At 38.8% G+C, this 22,315-nt stretch overlaps 1 protein-coding gene across 1 annotated transcript in view; it reads right to left on the reverse strand.

Annotated features, from left to right (window-relative positions):
- Nucleotides 1–566: 566 nt before the first annotated feature.
- ARHGAP18 (Rho GTPase activating protein 18) overlaps nucleotides 567–22,315 on the reverse strand; it is a 41,483-nt gene continuing 19,734 nt past the window's right edge. Inside the window, exons 7-14 of the mRNA XM_009319129.1 lie at nucleotides 21,455–21,532; nucleotides 18,440–18,599; nucleotides 15,787–15,869; nucleotides 14,352–14,558; nucleotides 13,399–13,545; nucleotides 7,620–7,744; nucleotides 6,340–6,401; nucleotides 567–2,935 (exon numbers count right to left, since the gene is read on the reverse strand). Of these exons, the coding sequence (XP_009317404.1) occupies nucleotides 2,844–2,935; nucleotides 6,340–6,401; nucleotides 7,620–7,744; nucleotides 13,399–13,545; nucleotides 14,352–14,558; nucleotides 15,787–15,869; nucleotides 18,440–18,599; nucleotides 21,455–21,532 (954 nt within the window). The 3' untranslated portion in view covers nucleotides 567–2,843. The remainder of the gene's footprint in view (nucleotides 2,936–6,339; nucleotides 6,402–7,619; nucleotides 7,745–13,398; nucleotides 13,546–14,351; nucleotides 14,559–15,786; nucleotides 15,870–18,439; nucleotides 18,600–21,454; nucleotides 21,533–22,315) is intronic.

Here is a 22,315-nt window from a genome sequence, read left to right on the forward strand (position 1 = left end):
GCCGCTCTGCCCGCACGGGGTTGCAGCTAAGCGTTAAATCAATTAATCTGTCAGCTGGGTTTAAAAAAATACCCGCGGATGTGCTTCCCAAGTCGTCGGTCAATAATCGGCTGCCAAATTGCCCCGAATAAGCAACCCAAGCAGCGCTGTCTTCTTAATTATAAAAGAGTCTTATCAGCTTACCTGAATGCGTTTTGGACTTCCCCCTTGTGCCCTCATTTAGTTTTTTAATTATGAGGAATTAAGAGGCAGTATTTTCAATAAATGCTGGGAGGGTTGCTGTTCCCTCGCATATACCCAGTAAGTATTACATTACGGATTTAGCTCAGGTGCACTGTGATTGCGGCGAAGTTTTAAACTTCTAGCCAGTATTTCCTTTTCCAGCAGGCATTCATGCTGCAAGGCTCTTTCTAACTAACTTACCAGTGTCTCTTTCCATACACAAAACTACAAACTTCCTACAAAGATATAAATGTGAAATTAAAAAGTAATCACCACTTAGTGTCAATCGTGTATGTTTTACACACAAATGTAAGAATTCAAATGAGAAAAGAAGTCAGAAAAAACAACATTTAATTATAAAAGAGCTTTTTAAATTAAAAAAGATAATGGCACTAAACCAGAAACAAAGTTATTTAAGAGATCATAGCCACAGGGCGGTTGTAATTTTATACTGAGACTGTACAGCTGTTCCTATCATCTGCACTTTGCTCCTGATTAAAATAACATCTAGAGTTCCAGTAACAAGTAATCTTTTACAGAACTATAATGTATTATGAAAACACACATCATTTTTGTATTACATGACAAAAACCCCTTATATTTATTACATCAGATTCATAAATATTTACCTAAGCATTGTACTGGTTTTCTACGCTACTCCTTACATTTAAAGAACAGGGAGTGTGGTTTGTTCTGTTGACAAAAGCGATTTGTCTTACAGGGTTCGCCCACAGTGGCACAGCGCTGTACCACGTAGGGGTACCCAACCAGATGGAGCATCGACGGCAGTACCGTCACATTAGAACAACCTCCTATTTTATTCATCCTGCTTTTGAGAATCCTTCAGTGCTTCCTTTCCATATGAAGACAGCCTTTGACTTTAAAAAACAATAAATACTTACACCCCCAAAATTGTTCGTATGCTGTGGATAACTAATCAGTAGATGTCTAATTTTTCTATGACCTTTCAGAGTTCTGTTTCACTGCTTATATATAAAAGGGAGAGTTCCAGTGGTTACTTTGGGAACAACACAGTCAGGGCCTGGATCCAAAGCTCAGCAGAAAGGCCCCTTTATTCCTTTAATCAGCTTTGATCACGTAAAAAAATGGAATTCAGTCCTTGATTGTATGTAGAATATTCCCTATGAGGTCAATATAGTTCTGCGTGTGCACTGAAAGAAGGGATTTCATTCCAAGGATATAATTTCACAGTAGTTATTTCAGGCAGTCAGCACGCAGGTGTGAGCACTTAAGCACGGCTGAGCTAGTTTACAAATAAATTGTGAAGCGGTACACAAGTTAGTGAGCCCAAAGTGTTGCTGTGGGACCGGGGCTCTGGAGCAACAGTCCACAGCTCTTTGAGCTGCAACAAGCCACGTCAGTCTATCATTCATTATCAGTGAACTCCACAGGGAGCTTTCAGTCCTTCCCTGCAAAGAGAAGGATTTGCAACAGTTCACCGTTGGACTATTAATTTTTGAAGTGGTTTAGACAGCATCTATCAGCGTAAGGGAAATCAGAACTTGATTTCTAGCCTCGTCCAGGATAGACCACACATAAAGCTGACGGTAGATAATGTCCGGAAAGCCTATGTGAACTCCACAGTAGACCTTTACACTGATTTTGCATGAAAGGTTTGGTGGTTTGCTACCCATGAAATTTAGATTACAGTTTCCCTCCACAGTTATTTTATTCTTCCTGAAAGTTTTTATTGTGCTAATAATTGGCAGGTTTTGGCAGTCACAAAATGCAATCTATCAGGTGTCCAAAAAACCTGAAACCGGTGTATGTAACATGGCTGCATATCATTGCTGAAAAACCTAAAGGTCTTTCTAGCGCACAACAATATTCCATAAAGGACACTGCCAAGAGCGGTGAGCTTTAAGAATGACTCACCTTGTCACATGGCCCTTTCTTTTTTCTTTTTTTTTATTTTTTTAAATAATCTCAAGAATACAATCAACTGGAGTAAGAATAAAAAATATTTAAAAGATCTAGCAAAAAAGCTGCATAGAAAGCATTTTCACAGTTGTTTTTAAATAGTTTTCATCAAAGTTTACCTAGAAAGTGAACAAAATTAGGACTTCCAAAGACAAAATATGTTGCATTGTAGTTTTTTCCTGTGAATTTCACACTTACTTGGGAAATTCGTATGACTGGTTTTAGGTATTTTTAATACTGTACCATTCAGAAGTGCTCATCAGGATTTGGTTCTCCAGTGTACTAGCACTGCAAAGACCTATATGAACACACAATTCTACCCAAACAGATTGTAGATCTCTAATATCGAGAGGTTAAACATCTGTTTGAAAAATAAATTCTTCTGAAACAAGACCTACCAGATGGGAGGTAGATTAGCGCCATTAAAATATTTAAGGTACTTATTCTCATTTCAAATATGAGTGGGAAACTGCTCTCTCCAAAATTTTGCTGTGAGTAAAACTGAAAATTTACTGGTAATCACTGTTGGGTTTCCATCACTTTTTTTTTTTTTTTTAACTGGATAAGGTTGTATTAATATATATAACACAGTTGAATGTTGAAAGGACACACTATCCCTTTGAAACATTCAGCCTTACAAAGTAAGTCCACAGGTTGTTCTTTTGCCATTAGTTGTGAGCTTAGCTCTGCTTAGATTTAATAACCCACTCAGCATTCGGGTTGAGCTGGTATAGGTCCTTCATGTAGGTATCACCATCAAGGCAGCGTTCTCCTAGAAGCAGAAGAGAGACGCGGTTACATCAGTACCAAAAAAGAAAGGAAACAACTTTCAAAGTTCCTGACACTGTTTTATTCCATTTAGGTTTTCAAGCCCTCTCTGTGGTATTAAACAAAGGACAACGCAGCTAAAGTCTAGAAGTGCTCTTACCCTTCCCACCTGTCTTGGGGAGGAAGGGGGACAGAGGAAGAAGGAAGGAGCGTAGGGGTTGTGCCACCTCTGTGGCACATTCTAGGTCAGATTCTTCACATAGACCGTGCACATGGGAGCTCCCCTCTGCAAAGGTTTAGGAAGAAAGGAACAATGCCCTGGTCTTCTTGTGGTTGAATCCAAACATTAGGTTCACATTTGCACAGAAACCCATTCAAATTTCAGGTTATTTTCCCCTTCTTAAATGGAAAGTTTGAGCAAGGTTTGCCCTTGCTAAGAAGCCATTACTCCCTATCCTGCTTCTCTTGGTCAGCAGTTCTGCATAGCACTTGTAATGGTTACTGTCCTAGGAGGGAAAAGCAGTACAGTGTTCTTGGTGCATTACAAGCAATTAATTTATGTCTAGTAGCTATGATGAAAATAGCATATGCTGATCCATCAAGATCTGCGTACTCTTCCCATTCCCTCACAGGCAAAGCATTATCTCATGCATTTGCAGCTCTACATCACAGCCCCTCTCCTACTCCACTGTCCCAAGTGGTTGGGGCAGATGGCTCGTGTGCCAGCCAGACGTTTCCAGCACATGTGCTCCTGAAGCAGGAGGCAAGCAGAGGTGTGACGCTGCAGCTGGGTTTGTCTGCCAGCTCTCTGGACTCCCTGCGCTGAGCAGGCAAGAAGGCAAGACTCCCTGCTCCACCAGGCTTGGTCTCCAGCTGCTCCCTCTCCATCCGCTCTCCTTGCCAGGTGGCAGCCTGTCTTCCCTCTAGGATTTTTACCCCAACCTACATGACCTGTACCGCCCATGCTGCTGAACTAGGCCCTCTCCCCAAAACAGTGCAGCATGCTCAGGAAGTGACAGTACAGGGACAGTGGTTTGCCATGTCCCTATCCAGTCCCGGTCACGAAGCAATGGCAGAAGTCCCGTTCAGTGCCCTGAAGCCCTATAGCGTACTGAGTACTCAAAAAATGTCTGGAGACTTTAGCAGCTCCATCTGCTCGGGAACAGGATTGCAGCATTGCGCATGTTACAATTATGAGCATAAGTGTAAGCATATGAGTGTATCACGAGCCTGTGGAGTCTTCTCGCTTTTGGGATCCCTCTACATGAGTCAGTCACATCAGGCAGAGAGACAGAAGTGGCAAAGATCAGGACAGCTGGTTTACTTAAACCTGTACAGCAGGTTAAAGTCAGGGAGTTTCTCTTATCTCAACCGAGAGTATTAATAAGGACTAGTATTTGTAACGGCTGATTAAAGTTGAAATTGTCTGGAAGTAAACCATTCAGACAGAGGAAACATCTAAGCTTTCTATCCTATTTCATAACAAAACAAAACAACACAAATGGAATGGATTGAGAGCAGCCCGGAGGAGAACGACTTGGGAGTGTTGGTTATGAGAAGCTCACCATGACCCGGCAATGTGCGCTTGCAGCCCAGAAAGCCTACCGTACCCTGGGCTGCATCAAAAGAAGCGTGACCAGCAGGTCGAGGGAGGTGATTCTGCCCCTCTACTCCACTCTCGTGAGACCCCACCTGCAGTACTGCGTCCAGCTCTGGGGCCCACAACATAAGAAGGACATGGACCTGTTAGAGCAAGTCCAGAGGAGGGCCATGAAGATGATCAGAGGGCTGGAGTACCTCTTCTATGAAGAAAGGCTGAGAGATGGGGTTGTTCAGCCTGGAGAAGAGAAGGCTCCGGGGAGACCTTATAGAAGCCTTCCAGTACCTGAAGGGGGCCTACAAGAAAGCTGGAGAGGGACTTTTTACAAGGGCATGTAGTGATAGGACAAGGGGTAATGGCTTTAAACTGAAAGAGGGTAGATTTAGATTAGATATAAGGAAGAAATTCTTCACTATGGGGGCGGTGAGGCACTGGAATGGGTTGCCCAGAGAAGCTGTGGATACCCCATCCCTGGAAGTGTTCAAGGCCAGGCTGGATGGGGCTTTGAGCAACCTGGTCTAGAGGAAGGTGTCCCTGCCCATGGCAGGGGGGTTGGAACTAGATGATCTTTTAAGGTCCCTTCCAACCCAAACCCTTCTGCGATTCTATGATTCTAAATCTGCAACTAGCCATGTATTTTCTCTAACGGACATACCATTTCTGTCACATGTTTGAAGTGATAGGAGGTTGTTCCAGTTTCACTGGAATTCTGTTACAAAACCTTTTTTCTACAATGATTACACCTCTGTACAATAAACAAGACACTCTACTCCTTTAAAAAAGTCTTACATCTGGGATCACAACCTGCTTTAACAGGCATAGCAAATGTATGTACATACTGGATATGCAAGAGAACACATAATACATTAATGTGGCATCCAGCTATCTTAGTAACTTCTTTTTTGCTATCAGACTTGGTAAAACCACCAAAACATATCTGTTGTAGGGAACATAGGAAAGTGTTATTTTTAATTTACTTTAAGTCTTTTGGTTTACACACACACACAAAAAAATTGATTTAAAATAGTGATTAGGTAAGAAGGAGAAATGCTAGAAGTAGCAATTTACATACAGGATTTAAACTTGCAGAGTACGGAAGTACTGGGTATTCATGGAATTTTGTAACTCAAAATTTAACAGGTCACGGTTAATAAGAAAAAAGTAAATGTTAGTACAATCCAATACTGTTTTCTCTTTTTTTTTGCTGAGCATATGAAAAATACTGTGATTAGAAACTGATTCCAAATGCAAAAATACTTTTGCATTTGTCGAAGAAAATTTCAGAACTGTGTTCAAAATTATCCTTTGGCGTTAACCTTGCTGATCTGCTATTTGCTTTAATCAAGAGGGTCTGGAAGACACAGAGCAGGAAAAGACTAACTGTTGGAAAATTTTATCACTAGGTCATCTTTCTGGTTGAGCGTTTTTTTCCCCAAAGGAACCTGCAAGCAACGCTCAAATGCAGAGCATGAAGGACTGTAAGTTCTCTTATTATGCCTCAATACAAAGAGATGAATAAGATGAACTTCAAGCACCTTCCTATCCAACCTTTCTGTACGCTTCTTCACTGTACGTGCATACCAGGAACATCTGTTACAGCTGCTGTCTTCCTCTGGGAGAGATAATAAGATACTACTAATATGATGATCATACCAACACCTCTGCTTCCTTCTCCCCAAGGTTAACTGTCTGCCTTAGCGTCAGGGAGAACTAGGGACATGAATAAAAACGCAGCCGCAGTGAAACCCATGGACAATGTGCCAAGGAATCCTGTTCTAGCAAAAGAAGTTGTTCAGAAGCATTCTTACCAATATTTCCTCCTATTTCATAAAGACAGACCTCTTCTTTCTTGAGTGTTTGGACATTTCCGCTGTCAGGGACAAAACACAATGAATAACTATATTGTGAAAGAGCTTGTACATTGACCACTTATATATGTCTGGGAGCAGTTATGCTAATTAAGATCAGCAGTGTACCTGACACAAACCCTTCGTGTTTATACTCATTTACTGATACAGTAAGTGAACAAGAATACCCTTGCATGCTAGTGCAAATGCATAGTCCTGCAAGCGAGCAATACACTATAGAAAAGGTAAAACAGGATAGATGTGAAGAAACTGTGGGGTTTAGAAAAGAATTCCATTGTTATTGGCAAGCAGTCTGGTATTTACCCTCTGATTTTTCTTTCACTGCTGCTGCAAAAATAAGTATTCCCCTCAATTCTGAAAAAGCCTTATAGTTGGGTGGGAGAAATCACACTCTTGCTGTTTTTAATTTTGCTGCAACTAAAAGAAGTAAAAAACAGACAGTAGAAGAATAAAGTCCCCGTATTACAAAGGGATTCTATTATTCTCACTGCTTAATTGTAGTAATATATGCTAAGGCACAGCCAGAAAATAACTTTCTGTCAAAAGTGTAAACCTCTAAAAACAGCATTTAGGAAAAAGCAGCTTCTTAATCTCAACTAGTGTACCATATTATTGCTTTAGCATGAATACTTATGTATGATGCACACGTGTGTTAAATATTTTTTTTTGCTAAGTCTATTCTGATTTCTTACTTTGCTCATATATATAAAAAATAGATGTAAAAGCTTGATTAAAACTTCCCCTTTCTAAATGGATTTGGATGACTCCACTGTAGCTTTCCTTTTAAATCACTGTACATGCATGACATTTGCACATATTTATATCCCAATACTTATACTGTTGCTATATATAAGTGCATTTTTTAACAAAATATTTTCTTTCTAAAAAAATTTCCCTCATTCCTTTGTTTCCTAGACTTATTTTCTTGGGAGTTCCCTTCTGTCTTGTCCCCAGAAAGTTACAAAACTATTCCTGACGCATCAGATTAAATAGCAGTTAATTTTTTGCTAACGGCACTCATGTATTCCTGAAGGCTTCGTGAGCTTTAATGACATTAGGAGCATTAAGTTAATTCCTTAAGCATGTATTCTGATGGCTAAATTTGGACGAAAAGTTTATGAACTCACCTGGACTTAAAGTATTTTAAAACTTTTTTCTTGATATAATATATGAAAAGCCACTTCTCCCGCAATGATAACGAAACAAAAATGTGTTTGTACCTTTTCTGGCTGAGAAATCTGGCTACTATATCACCGGCTTTCAGTTCTTCTGTCAGCTGTATTGCCATGGAAACTTTCGAAAGATGAGGTGCTTGCACCCGTATCACTCCCTGAGGAACATCAGCCTGCAAAGCAGTAATGGTGTTGGAACAAAGCTGCTAGCAGCTGGCTTTGATGAGCTTCTCAAACTACAGTATGGAATAAGTAACTTAGTACAGTGCTCTGTACTTAACTCCTGTCTACCACACTTTGCTGCAGAAATATGATAACTACACAGTAATTCAGTAAATTACATCAGACCTTCAAATCTCTTTTTAACAGCAGGGAGAACTTTAGAACAAAAGAACAGTAGTGTTTAATTATTTTTCAAAGATGTTAAGAATAACAATAACAATTACTGCTATATTAAGAACACACTTCGATATGATAAGAAGCATATGAGATTGACAAAAGACTTGCTGCAGGCATGAAAGCCAGGCAACCCCCCTGCACCACCACTCCACTAAAACTTCCAGAAGAAACCTTTCCGGTTTCATTTAATCTGAATTTCAAGTCAAAAAAAGAAATCACAAAGTATTCACAGGTCAGTCTACTTTAAGTGATTCCTCTTTTCAAATATAATTTCCTTTTAAAACAGATATTCACTACTGCAGCTTTTTCTCCCTATTTTTTATTCTCCAGAATATATTCAGCTTGTCAACCCGCAGGTCTGACTACATAATGGATTTGTATTTTATTTCAACCCAAAAATCCTTGATGATAAGTATCAAGCATATTAGTTACAGAGGAGGGCTCCAAAAGACAGTTTTTCTGTTCCACTTGCAGTACATGACTTTTAAAGTTACAAAAGGCATAATTTATTTGTGAATAAGGTCCTAATTCCTGTTCCTGGAAATCTTGAGGCATTTTTTCTATTCATATTACATTACCATTTACCCAAATGTACTCATTTTGATAGGAAAAGAAATGTAAGAGTCCCAGTACTAAAGGTTGATTATGACGGTTCATTCTCTTCTTTCCCCCCACTATTTACTGCAGTTGTAAGGCTGAACATTTCTTCTTCCATAATCAATGACCAAATCTGGGCACCTGTGAGTCTAGAATAGCTTCTCTGAAACCATCAGAGTTAAACGAATATAGAACAAGTATAAATGTGAGCAGAATCAGAAGCACAGCTTCCTGAGAAAGCTAAAGGCTCATTACTACACAAGTGATTTTAACCAAACAATCCTTCTATATCCAGTCTCATTATTTATTGATTTAAAAATACTAGACAGAATAACTATGTATGTCTAAAGCATTAAGAATCACCAAATTGAGAATTTGCTTCGTAGTAATTGTGGAATCAGAGATTCGTACGATTGCAATGGATCGCAAAGAGCAACTCCCTACATTTATCCCTAAATTTGTCTAATCTGTTCTTTAAGGCCTCCACCTATGGAAACGGGCTGTAGCCATCTGCTAGGAAGTTAACTCCTGCTTAAAAATCTTTTGCCTCTTTCCAAACTGTTGGGATCCTGGCAAAAGGAAAGGAAACTTTTAAGGATCAAATGGTTATTTACAGATGTCCCTAAGTGGTCTTTCCTCAAATTCAGCACGGTAAATTTAAATTGGTTTTCATTTTTGTATACAATTCTGTATAATTTTGTCTCAGTTGATTTTAATGCAGTTTTTCCAACCTTCAGCTGGATAACAGTTGGGTGTTTTTTCTATACAGCACGCGTATGACAAATGATTTAAAAACATGCCTGCTTTGAGTATATGAGAGAAAGAACAAGAAATGTCCACAGAGCTGTAACATTATGGTCACAGATCAAACAATAATTACTTTGTTTATTCAAACAGAATCATTATTAGCTCAGCTAATGAATGCATTTTGCCACTTTCACCACCTGCATTTACAGAAGAACTCATGCTTAGCTGCACAATATGTTCACGGTGCCCAACTATAGAGAGAACAGATACTGAGCATCCCCTATCCTAGCCCATTCACTGTGCAAATTGGTGGGAAAGAAAACATGGCCATAAAACATCTAGGAGCAGAGTCACAGAGGGACCTGTCCTCTGCACGGCACGGTTGAAAACATCCAAGTTAGGGCCCCAAATCACAACATATAAGCCAAGTACCTATAAGGTGATTGACAATATGCTAAAGGGTGGGTCACCTATACTATTTAGTGCGCGAGTCCCCTCTCCTGCCTCACAGGCTCTCTCAGCATGAGGTTTACAACACTGAAACCTCTGGCTGAGTTAGGTACTTGCACACTTTAAAAGCCTGAAGAAAGATACATCCTTAACTGATGGAAAATACGCTGGCCTACAACATTTAGTCTGTAGCAGGCACAGCAGTCACCTGTGAGGTAGTCATCTTCTTTCAAACCCTTTCTTTTCAGTGGGACTTGAATCTATACATCACAAAAGAACTGCAGCTGCTTGGCTACAGGATCTGGGGTGGGTCTCTTCCAGATTCTCCTGTTCCATTTTGCATGACACACTTAAATATTCAGCAGACTAGATGAAGAGAGGAACGAAGCGACTGTGCAGTATTTTCACTAACAACTCAGATGACGGAATATAATATATACTTATTAAATGTGCAAATGGGGCACAAGCATTATGAAGAACGAAACTGGAATTCAAAAGGAGCTTGCTACCTGGGAGACAAAGTCTGAAAGAAATGTGATGCAGTTGTTCTCTTTGAACTGCAAAGTGTTGCACCTGGTTTGGGACAAACAACTGTAAAACTATGGAAAGGGAAATGATTTAGCAGGTAGCGTTTTATTTAGTAAATAATCTGGCACTGCAGTGGATAACAAATTCAGCAAGAGTCAGTAACGTTATACTGTGAAAATTCAAACACGTTACGCAAACAGAACAGCTATGGATACAATGGTTATTCTAACCTGTATTAGATAAGCCCAGTAGCATTGTGTTGTGCTGCTAACACGACGGCTCCTTTTTTTGGAACAATTGCAACATATAGAGGAATACAATGACAGATGGTATAAATCGGGCTAATGCTAGTAAGTAAATTTCCAGTCCTGAGGGCATCTTTCTTTGTCTGGCTAGAGCATTATGCACCCCAACAGCAACATAAAGACTTAATCCCTAACACTGACTTGGGGCCATAGGTATGCATAGATATCCCGAAAAGCAATTAACCCTCACGAGCCCTCTAATATTAACCACTCTCGATTAACCCTCATGAGCCTTCTAATATTAACCACGCTCAGCACTGTACACAGATCTTGCCCAAACTTTGCAGTAAATGCTATTTAACCTCTGTCTTAAAAGGGGAAATGTGATTATAGAGAGGCCTCATCAGAAATAAGATGAAATTTTATCCAAATGAACTGACTGCCATTAAGAATGCAGATACTGAGGTATTTCTGGAGAGTATGGAAGTGGCTCAAGCTCTGTCCATCTATGTTTAATCACGTGGGGTGCCACAGCATGTGGTAGAAAATAGCAACTTTTACTTAGTTTTTATTCGGCTGCACGCAAGATAATGGGCTCTCAAAAGTTTCAGACAGTTTTCACTGGAGTGGGGATTCGCCACAAGTCTGGGTGCCTCACTTGCCATCTAATAGTGAAATGCAGTTCAGGAACTGCACAGGAAAATCACCTCAATTTCAAATGAAAGCAGTATAAATTGAAAATTGGGAAAAAAAAACCACAACAAATTTTCCTTAAAGAATGAGACAGTTTTTTACTTGGAAAAATGCATAAAATTGTCATTCACAATGAAGCCTTATCTATTTGTGAATATGATTTTAAAGAGTAATATGTTCTCAGGCACCCAAATTACTGAATGCTTCAAATAATCATGAAGGATTTATGAAAAATTGTACCATTTCATTTTGAAGAAAATCCCCACAGAATTCTAGGGCTTAAAGAAAATTATTGAATAGTAACTTTACATTTACGTTTGAGTAAGAATGTATTACATGAGACTTCAGCCCTAACTCCCCAGTGGATTAAAAAGGCATATTTCAGTCTAAAAGACCAACAGCATTGAATTACAAAAAAATCCAATACCCAAAGCTGCAACAGTATTTGCCTATTTCAGTGTATTTGCTGTTATTTCTATGTTGAACAGGGGATGGCAGCATTAAGTGTCATCTCATCATAACTCAACTGAATTGTATTCAAAGAATTCTTTTCTTATTAGACAGGGTAAAATAAATGCCAGTGTTTCATTAGCTTTATTTTAAAATTGTATGTAAGTCCTCATTCTGTGTACAGATTCCTTCATATAGATAGATATGAAAGTAAGGCAAAGTGATGCCTGGGGAATTAATTAATTTTGGACATTAAGAGATGTGTCAAATATTGCATACAAAATGTGGTAGCAACACTGAAATATAAGTCTCCAGCAGATATTGGATGCAGTTGTCCAAAGGATCCAGCTATTTGCACATTCAAAAAAAAAAAAGAAGGCATACTTGTAAAATGAAACCAGGCAGATTTGAGGGCTATTATAGCATATTCATTTGCCATATTCTATTGTTTGGCTTAATAGCTTAAAAAAATGCCTTTATTAGAATATGACAACCCTTTTTTGTAACAGTTTGCCATGCACATACTTGGTAACACAGATCATTCAGACCAATGCATTTTTACAAGCTACCACAAGATGTCTCTAATTCACCAGAATCTTCAATACAACTTCAACCCACAAGGTGGTATTTTCATACCACTTAAATCTGATATGTATTCATTATGTTATCAGGATACACATATTCGGTGTTACCTCTTTACATATTTAAAATAACTTTGGAATCATGTATTTCAAATGCATTATAATTAAGATACCATACTGTATAGGCTAATGAGCTTCAAAAAATTGTAATTACTAACTTCATTGAAATTGTAAATAATAAGCAATTTCAAGGTACATGAGATATATTTTTGAGAAGTTTCGATGTCAGTGGGAACAGTTCAATTAAAATATTTCTAAAGTACAGGAAAAATTAACACTATAATGCCACAGGATTTTTTTTTTCATTGTGAAGAATGTGTGAAGTGTTACGCTGAAACTTATGCCTTGACATCCCTGATGGGTCTGGCAGAAGTCACTTACTTAACGGAGAGCTACTGAACTGTAGATTATATACACAGGGGTAAACTGGGACTAGACACTTGGACAATAGCTGCGTAAGAAGCAGTTTATCCGGTTTTTACATTTGTTTCATCCTTTGGGGTTTCTTGGGGTGGGCAGGTTGCACATGCTGTAGCATGCTCCACTTTACAAGGAATAGTTAAAGATTCATTGAGGCAAAAAGTTCAGTGGTTTGGGAACTCCTGTAGGAGGAAGAAGGATTAAATGCTAGTTTTGTTTCCAAACACTATTAAATATCAAATAGTGAAATCTAGATATTTATCTTTTAAGTAAACACATGGTCTGCTGTTACTTCCATTGGGCAGCAATGCATCTAAATGTGGGTACAGTGATACTGACTGTTGTCACAACACTTGCTCCCTCTACAGATACAGACCTAGCATACTTTTGCTTCAGGTGCCCAAATTGAAACAACCTGTGGGATATCATTTTTCCGAATAGAAATATTTTGAAAAATCTGGGAAAACAAACAAACAAACAAAGAGCCTAACCCTCTAAATGTGTCCTGCTGGTAATAAACTATGAAACCCACATTAACTTGCTATCTATTGAAATTCTCAGTTAAATAAATGTAGATATTCCGCCCTGCTATATCCACTTTTTCACTAGAGATGATAGTCTTATTTAATCAAGTATTTCAGATGTATGTTTCCTTACATCATTAGGGGTCTTCTCCTGCTTCTCATGCTTTTCCCGGTCATATGCCATCTTTTTCAGAAGTTTCTTCATAGCTTTGTCCTTTTTCTCCTTCTTCTGGCTTTCAGTGTTTTGTTTTCTCACTTGGTTAACAATAAACTTAGGAATCTAGATGAATATAGACAGTAAGTATGAATATCTACCTAATTTCCTTAAGTAACTAACTTATCAAAACTTTGTAAATTGTCAGATTGTCAGGTAGAACTCAAAAAAAATAGCATTTATTTCCAGTCATAATTAAAGATTCAAATAATACAAAGCTGTAAAACAATTTAAAAACCACGCCATTTGTGATGCTACATTCCATCCAGTAAGCTCTTGGGGGAAGAGAGGTGGAATCATGCAGTGTTTTTACTTTCCTCAGCCAAAAAAATTCACTCAACGCTTAGTCTGTACAACGGTGTTAATAACTTTTCCTCACATGCAGCAAAAGTCAAAATTGTTTAAAGCTGCTGATGGACAACAAAGCCCAAACTTCTCCAGTCTGTCTAAGTCAGAGCTTTGCTTGAGACCATGGCATAACTTCATGTTTTATCAAAACATGTTTTATATAATACGAAGTTTGGCCCAAAAGGGAAATGGACTAAAACACCATGTTTCCTGCTAGTATCTCTGAGCAGAAAAGAATAAATTCCTCATAACAATGCATACTGATAGGCCAAAGATTCCCCAAGGACTTATTTTTGAGTTCACATATGGTACATACAATATTAAAACTCTGACCATTAGAGCTTAACTTGACAATAAGATGTAATGATTCTGTTTCACTCCCATAAGAGTTACCTATGAGCAAGAACCCAGCTGGATGGGGCTGATCTTTCTCTAAATCATGGAAATAAGTTCTTATTACTTCTTTGTTCAGATGCCTTGTTTGTGAAATTTATGTTTCCCCCCCGCCTTAAGAATACACTTACTGTCCAGAGAAGTTTTTGGTACTGAATCATAAAGCGCATGACATTTGCTGTTCCAGCTGCCATAACAAACTCGCTTTGTTCGATAGTCTTTGAGCCAAACCCATGAAACGTGAAAAGGTTTGGGGCCATCACCATTGCAACATTCTTTAACGTCATTTTATTTTTGTCTCGATGATCAATTACCCTTTGGAGGAATTCAAGCAGTACCTGCAATAACAGCAGAACTTACAGCTCAACTCTGCACATGAAAAAGTTAGAATGAAACATGATGTTACATGTTTTTGTAAAAAGCTCTTTATTCCTAATAAAACCACATGAAAAGCAATCAGTAATAGGAAGTGTGGATATGTTTGTTCACAGGACTGTAATGCAAGTTTTGTTTCCTTTAAGTCATGAAGTAAATGATTCTCATTTTGTGGATAACATTTTCAAAAGCATTCAAGTGACTTCGAAGCCCTGCACAGTAAGTTTCTTTTCAAAACCCTCGTTATGTAGGTGCATAAGTAGCATCCCACAGATGCTTTCAAAAACATTACTGTTGGCTTTTCTTAAATTGAAAGTGAACGTAACAGTGCCAGCTGTCATGGTCATGGAAACATGGAGTGGCTAGTTCTGTAGGGTAAGCAATTCGTGAGTAAACCACTGCATTGGGAATGACAGGCAGCCAGTTACAAACTGACAATCTTCAATTAATTCAGTTCCAGATATTTGTAACTCAACTCAGGAGCCTTCCTGACTGCTTCCACACAGTAAATAAACTCAAAAAGAAAGGAATGTTTAAACAATAAGACCTAATAGGATTTTTTGCCTGTAACAGATGATGTTCTGCATCCTACACAAATTCTGCAAATTCATTTTTGATTTTAGGAATTTTAATAGTAAGCATATTCTGAAAAAGATGAATAGCCTTGCTAGAAGAGGACAAGCCCAAATTGGAACACTCCGTGTAACGTGCTGCAAATACCAACAGGAAGTGTAAATTTCTAGCTTATTGAGAGTAGAAACAAACAGCACAGAGAAAAGTGGGGAATAAAAATGAAGAGCTAAACCCATTTCATAAAAGCAAACTCTCATCCATAGTATTCTAACACTTTATTTTTTGCATTGGAAATAATGACTGCTGCTGCAAAAAAAGGAACTGAGAGAACTAACTAACTCTTTTTCTTGTAAGAGAAAAGGTCGCTCACTGGGAGATTATTATTGCAATCTCCTGGAAAAATTTCAAGTCACATTCTTAAAAGTCATTGGGAGGAATTAGGGTCCTAAGGTTTTTTTTTCTGAAGTCCTGTGAAATATGAAAAAAGAAAGAATCGCTAGTTTCAGCATTAACTTTGAACTGAAAAAAAGAATGTTAGAAGACAACAGCATTCATTACAGCGGATTCACAAAAACAGACAAAATATTTGTGCAGGAAAAAAGTAGTAGCAATTCTAACCTTCAGAGTGTCTCTGTTTGCTTCAGGTAGAAGGAGAACCAAAAGATTCAAAGCTTGCAGTTGCTGTTTCTTCACTGGAAGACCTGCCAGTGAAGCACATGAACCTCAGTATTTTAAAATTGTCATTCATCCTCTTCAAAAAGCACGATTTCAAAGTGGAAACCTCTTGCAAAATGCTGAATGCATACACATGGCTAACTGTCATAGTATGACAAAGGGCTGGCAGATCCTTGTTTTCTGATACTCATTTCCAAATGTTCTTTTAGGATTCAGTTGCTGTGTGACTCAGCAGTCTTGTGGCAATGTTTTCTAGATGCCTTGTGATTCTGTATTTTGCAATGTTGCAAGAAGAAATAGTCAGCTCACAGTTCCTCCCTTTTTGAGCCTCTGCCCCAACGTATGAAAGGGTATATTCAAAACTGCTTTCATAGTTTCTCTGATTGCCTTAACAGTTGCATGGTCTCCCAAGTCACCCACGCAGAATGAATACCACATGTTGCTGAATAAGGCAGGTCTCCAGCGACAGAAGCAGCAGCAGCTGCAATGGCAAACCAGTGGGGATAAAGCCAAGAGCAGAGAAGCTTAACACATATGTACAGCAGGGAGTGCCGTACCAAATGTGGCAAGCTATAATTAAAGAAAAGTGACGTTGGTTCTGCCCTTTACCCAATTGCTCAGCGGTGCATCATTCACCCAAGATGCAGGACGACTGCATCCCTACACTCCTCCACCTCCTAGAAGAGCTCCTACGTTCCGGCAGTGTTGAGCGGCAGAAAGCCCCAACTCTCCCACATTTGTCACTTGCAATAAACTTCCTCCTGTCATGCTTTAGAGGATGTGCTCTGGCAAGTCTTCTCAGCAGGTTCCTAATGAACCAGGCCATACATAAAACAAGTGAAGAAGGAGGTACCTGCACTTGACATAGTTTTATCACACTATTTTAAAATTCAACAGGGCTGTTATCATGCATCCTGCTGGGATTCCAACTGAACTGCTATTTCAAATACATTTCATCCAAATCAGTTTGGGAGATACCGCCAAAAGAAAAAGTTCATCGATGAAATAAAAAACCTCCTTGCTGACTACTTTCTACCATAATAAAAATTAAGGATCTGAATAAATGAGTGACAAATTATATAGCCATTTAAAACATGCAAGTAGTGATAACAGTGTATCTACCTGCTCTAGAAAGATATACATTAAAAGTAAGGCTTAAATTTAGTTCCAAAACACCATGACACAATGCTCAAAAAGCAATGAGAATTAACTTTTTCTTAGGAAAGTAAGCAAAAATACAACTGCAAAACAATTAAAATTCATTACTTAAATCAAGGTTTTCTGTCTGTTCACCTAAATAACGATTGAATTTTAGTTGTTTCAATTATTTAAATTCACAAATTAAATTGTTTCAATTAAGTTGTTTAAATATTTAATTCTAACCACACTACTTAGTCACGGTATCATGAAAAATGCCGATTACTGTCACAAAGATGGCTCTTTTTCTCTAACACCTAATCTTATTACATGCAACCAACAAGACGGGCAGGCAATTTAAACAATGAGAGGCTATGAAGTGCTATGCCTGTTTTGCATCAAATCCTTTGGCTCAATGTAGAAAGTGTTTTGGATCCTGGCACCTGAGTATTTTCTGGGTAAGTAAAACCACATAAGCCTTCAGACAGCTTAGGAGCAGCAAGCAGAAACCCTCCTGGCTCCAATCAGTATCCAGTAAGTGGAACAACCTTGAGGAGCTGTTTGCTGCCAGCGCCATTTGAAAGCATTCTGGCCAGCTTTAACTTGCCACTCAGTACTGCAAAACCAACAACACTACGTAGCAGGCCTAAGCACCAGCCCCCTTCTCCCACCAACTTAACAGCCTTGAAAGGCAGCTCACAACCCAGAGACTGACACAGCCCGCAGTTTTTAAGAATATTCGTCTGTCTGCCTGTCCATGGCAATTCCCTGAAAGTGTGCCTTAGAAATGAGCCATTGCTCTGCCTGCAGACAAGGGGAATAGATTTTTCCGAAACTCGCACTACTGTGTCGGCTGGGGAGTTAATGTATGTGGGTTCTCACTCCCGATTCATTATTACCAAGCCGCTCTCTTTCAGCTACAGCTGGTATGTTTGCTGTCTTGGTGACCAGTTGGCAAGGAGGACATTTTCACAGGAACTTGCTGATCTCAAGGGACCAGGGATGATCAGCACTTCTGACTATTCTGCTCTAACTTTTCCTGTTGTAAATGGATAAAATACCCTAAAGAGTATAAATTACCATGTTAGATTTTCTGCAGAACTATTATATCTTTGCTGTTCGTTTTCTTTTGAAGCAAATATTGTTTATAAACTGATACCATCATACACTATTTCCTTATAACCCATTTATACCTCCTAACGACTATCAGAAACATCTTAGCAGAAAGTGGCAGTGTACTTTCATTTTATGTGTAAACTATTAAAATAGATGTTCCATGAAAAATGTTGTTTGTACATTATCAAAAACATGCCCAGTTTTTCTCAGGAGAAGTCATATTGTTGCTATTCAATTTGGTTTTGTTTCACATTTTATTACCAAAAACACTGCTATGGCAAAGAGGCAATTCTCTGCATTGGTATCAATTCTTCACAGCTGAGACAGAAAGGACACTACTCACTCTGTACATCTTGGAAAGCTTTGAGATATTCTACAGTGAGGAGTGGCTGAGGCAGTTCACGGATGAAGAGTTTTAAAAGACTTGCTGCATCATGTTGCTTTACATTTTCCCAGTTGAAAGTCCCTTCATAAAATTTTGCTTCCAGTTCTTGGCAAAGACTCTGAGAGACAGTAGATACAGAGAGCACCAATAACACTTGGCTGCTGCAAGTCATGCATTATACACACAGCAATACTTTCCATACTTTGAAAGGGGAGAAAAAAGGGACATCTGAAATAGCACTTAACTCCAGCTGCTGCTGATCTTTTGCTACAAAAAGATAAATCAGGTATCAGAAGCACTGAAAGCAAACACATAGTAATAGGCAGCAGACGGCCAAATCATATAGGAAGAAATCCCATGGGCCTGCCTCAGGGCCATATGGAATATACTATAAGAACCAGATATCATATTCATTCACGTAAGGATTATGACTTCCCCTCCCCCAAAACATTAAGCTGTGGCCGATACACATAGCAATTCTGAAACTCCTACCAAAGGGTGTTGCTGTAATGCGTGCATGGCCATTTTCATAAACAAATATGGCAAATATGTGTGTTGACACATAGTTTCCTATCAAAACATACACTAAGGTGAGGCTGGTTCTTTTTTTAAAAAACAGGGAAAAGATTTGTGTGACTGGATAGCTGGATGTCTTGCCATCTACAGGGAACTCCACGCCGCTGGGCACATACAGCTTTGCCTAGCACTGGATGTCAAACATGCCCGCTATGGAAGGGGACTGTACTGCAAAACATGAGGTTATGCAGCAGAATAAACAGCACTGAAAGTCTCAGGGATACCTCGTAAATCTGGGGTTGGGAAAGGGCGGGATACCGTCGGCAGCAGACATTACCATATACCTGCCTTGCTCCCATGGCAGTGCTATTACTGGGCTTCCAGAGATGGACGAATGGGAACACGCTGCAAAGATTGAGCCCTTCTTAGTCTCCCGTTAAGCATCAGTTCCGGCCTTGCACCCACTTCATTTATTTCCCAGTCCGGCAGGGTGGGAAGTGGCCTCAGTATAGGGCCAGTGGCCCTGAGGCACCTCTCACACGTCCCTCCCTTCTTCTTGCCTCAGTTCTTCCAGACAGAAAATGAGGACAGAGACACTGGCTTGTTTTGTAAAGTATGTGAGATGAAGTGAGGGAAAGTGCTATGGAAAAATATGGGCTTAATTATTTCTCTGGACAAGAAGGGCACATTGGATAGAGGATACTAGATACGTTTTTAAGATCTTGTTCTCATTAAATTTAACTTTGTCCAAATGGAAAATGGATCTGTTTCCAAAGAAAATGTGGACGCTTAAGTTGACATAAAAGTTGGATGTTCTCAACTGTCCTCCAGACAGATCTGGAGAGTCAGACAGAACCCCCAGATCTTCTGTCTCCACTGAGTATGTAGGGGGTTCAAAGGTGCCAAGATCCTAACTCAGATGTCTAAAGTCAAGTGGGTATGATTTCATGCTCATCAACAAAAGCAAGCTTCAGAAATAAAGATGACAATTCTCCCTCTGAGTCTCACCAGCTCATCCATCCGCATTCAGACCAAATCACTGTGGCAAACGCAGCATTAAACAACTAGATAAAATGAATTGCTTTATCTGAGAGGCAAGAGCAGAAATGTCAACTATGCATACTAATGGACCAATGCTTAGGTTTTAAAGTAAATGTATTTAACTATGGGGTATTATATATATGCCATGCAATTTTTTAATATCCCCTCCAAAATCTACAGAATAAGATAGCAAAATATTTTTTCTGGAGATTATCTGTGCTATTCTATAAAACTACATAAGGAGGAAAATATTTTCTTTTTCTATAGGAGAAAACAGTTTAAGAAAATTAAGAGAAAACATCAGTCCTTTAGTATGCTAAATTCTCTGTTTTTCTATAAAGTTTTCCATTTGAATAAGTAAAGGAACTTAACATCTTTGCTAACAAAACAATTGCTTAATTCAAAGAAGCAGGTCCTGCAAATAAATAGGCAAAAAATTAATGAAAGTCAAATAGCGAATGATCCTCTGCCTGGGAAATTATATTAAACTGATAAAATCAAAGAATAAATAAATAAACAAAATCACTCAGAAATCATTCCAGTATGCAGAACTGATGCAAAGTGGAAAATAAAGAATGGAGGAAAACTGTAAAAAAGAACATATCTTAGTTACTGGTAAATAAACAAAACCAATTTCCATAATATTCCCTTCTTTCAGTTGTTTCGAATGAACCAGCTGCTGGACCAAGTTCTACACAACAGAAGCTGGCAGACGTCTTCGGACAGCTGAATCCACTTAAATGGTTCTTTCCGTTTAGAATTTAAGGCCAGTTCAGACCGTCTTTTTAACACGTTGACTCTTGGCGTGAATCATACTGTGTATTTAGTTTCCTGCATGAAGGCAAATACTGTGGAAGAGCCTGCATGTAATTGGCACTCACTCTGCGAAGTGTCGGTGTGCACGGACGTGCCTAACAAGATTGCGCTTAGTGAGCTGAGTAGTTATATTGCTGTTCATAAAAGTAAATGTGAGAGGTTCTTCAGTGCATGCTGGCTGCCTTGCCCTGTAACACAGGTTAAGTCTAGCTATTAAAATAGGCTCACAATGCCAGAGAAAAGCTTCCTCCTGGGGTAGAAAGACTGTGTATGAACTGTTCAGATGATTAAGCTGGTTCAGGGAAAAAGCAAAAGGCTGGAAAGCTCATGCCAAGAATTAATGAGATTTTGGCACAACTGAATTTGAAACGTAGCTTTGACTCTCCCTCAAACTTGAACTCCAGTCTTCTCCCCAAAACTACACTGGATTAAACCATCAGCTTTCTGGCTAATGCAACTCAGTTTTCTTTGTAAAGAGATTTTGACTTCTGGTTTTGAAAATTTTCAAAACAACCTGGTGTTATGATATATTTATAAAAACAAAATCAGCAAACACAGATTAAGTTTTGGGGGATGTTGAGAATCTGTGCAATGCTTTACCTTTACTCTCGTTGCAACTCCTGGTATTCTAAGAAGTCCTTCTGTTTCCAGAGTTGCCTCTTCTATCTGGGCAATCAGCTGTCAAACACAAACCAAATTGCATGAACGAACATGCCAACTAAAAATTACTGGCAGGTAGTTCTAATATATTGGAGCCTTTATGTATGTATATGTGTGGGTGTGTATATGTGTATGCATGCATTTGTCCACGCACATATGTAACAAGCAGACACACAGTTTACAAATGGATTACAGTTGTGGTAGATGTAGAACAAAACCTTTAATATGGCTCTTACCTGTTTTATGAACACTATTAAAGAAGAGTTTGTCTATTTTATTAAAAAAGAAAACTGTATTTTTTAGACCTCCTTCAAGTCTCCTCCGAAGACCGAAGCAGTTTTTTTCCAAAATTACTCTGGCTTCAAAAATAAATCCCAATTACTACCCGTGCTAAAATGTCTCCGAATCAAAACAATTAAGGCAGCATTAGAGATACAGTACTAACTTTCTCACAAATACTCTTCTTTACGACTTTACCAGAGAGGAACTAAGTACTTTTAGGCTTTAAAGAAGCCTCAGTTTTGCAAATACTGGCATTCTCCTAACAAACTCACCAGTTTGCAATCCTACACGTCTTAGATAAATTAGTAGAAATTCTGTAAAAGTACTTAAAACACGTATAACAAATTCTGTTTCTCTAAAAGATATGCCTAGAAGTATTCACTGAAGGATGGATCTAAAAGTATTTGAAAGAAATTTGTAAACATCAAAAGCTGATGACATCATTTTAGCACAAATGGTTCTCACAATGTTTAACTAGGGCAGTGCCTTTGTTACATACCTTCCTGTGCCAGCTCTTGA

Source organism: Pygoscelis adeliae, unplaced genomic scaffold, assembly GCF_000699105.1.
Source record: "Pygoscelis adeliae isolate BGI_AS28 unplaced genomic scaffold, ASM69910v1 Scaffold172, whole genome shotgun sequence".
Lineage (NCBI taxonomy): Eukaryota > Metazoa > Chordata > Aves > Sphenisciformes > Spheniscidae > Pygoscelis > Pygoscelis adeliae.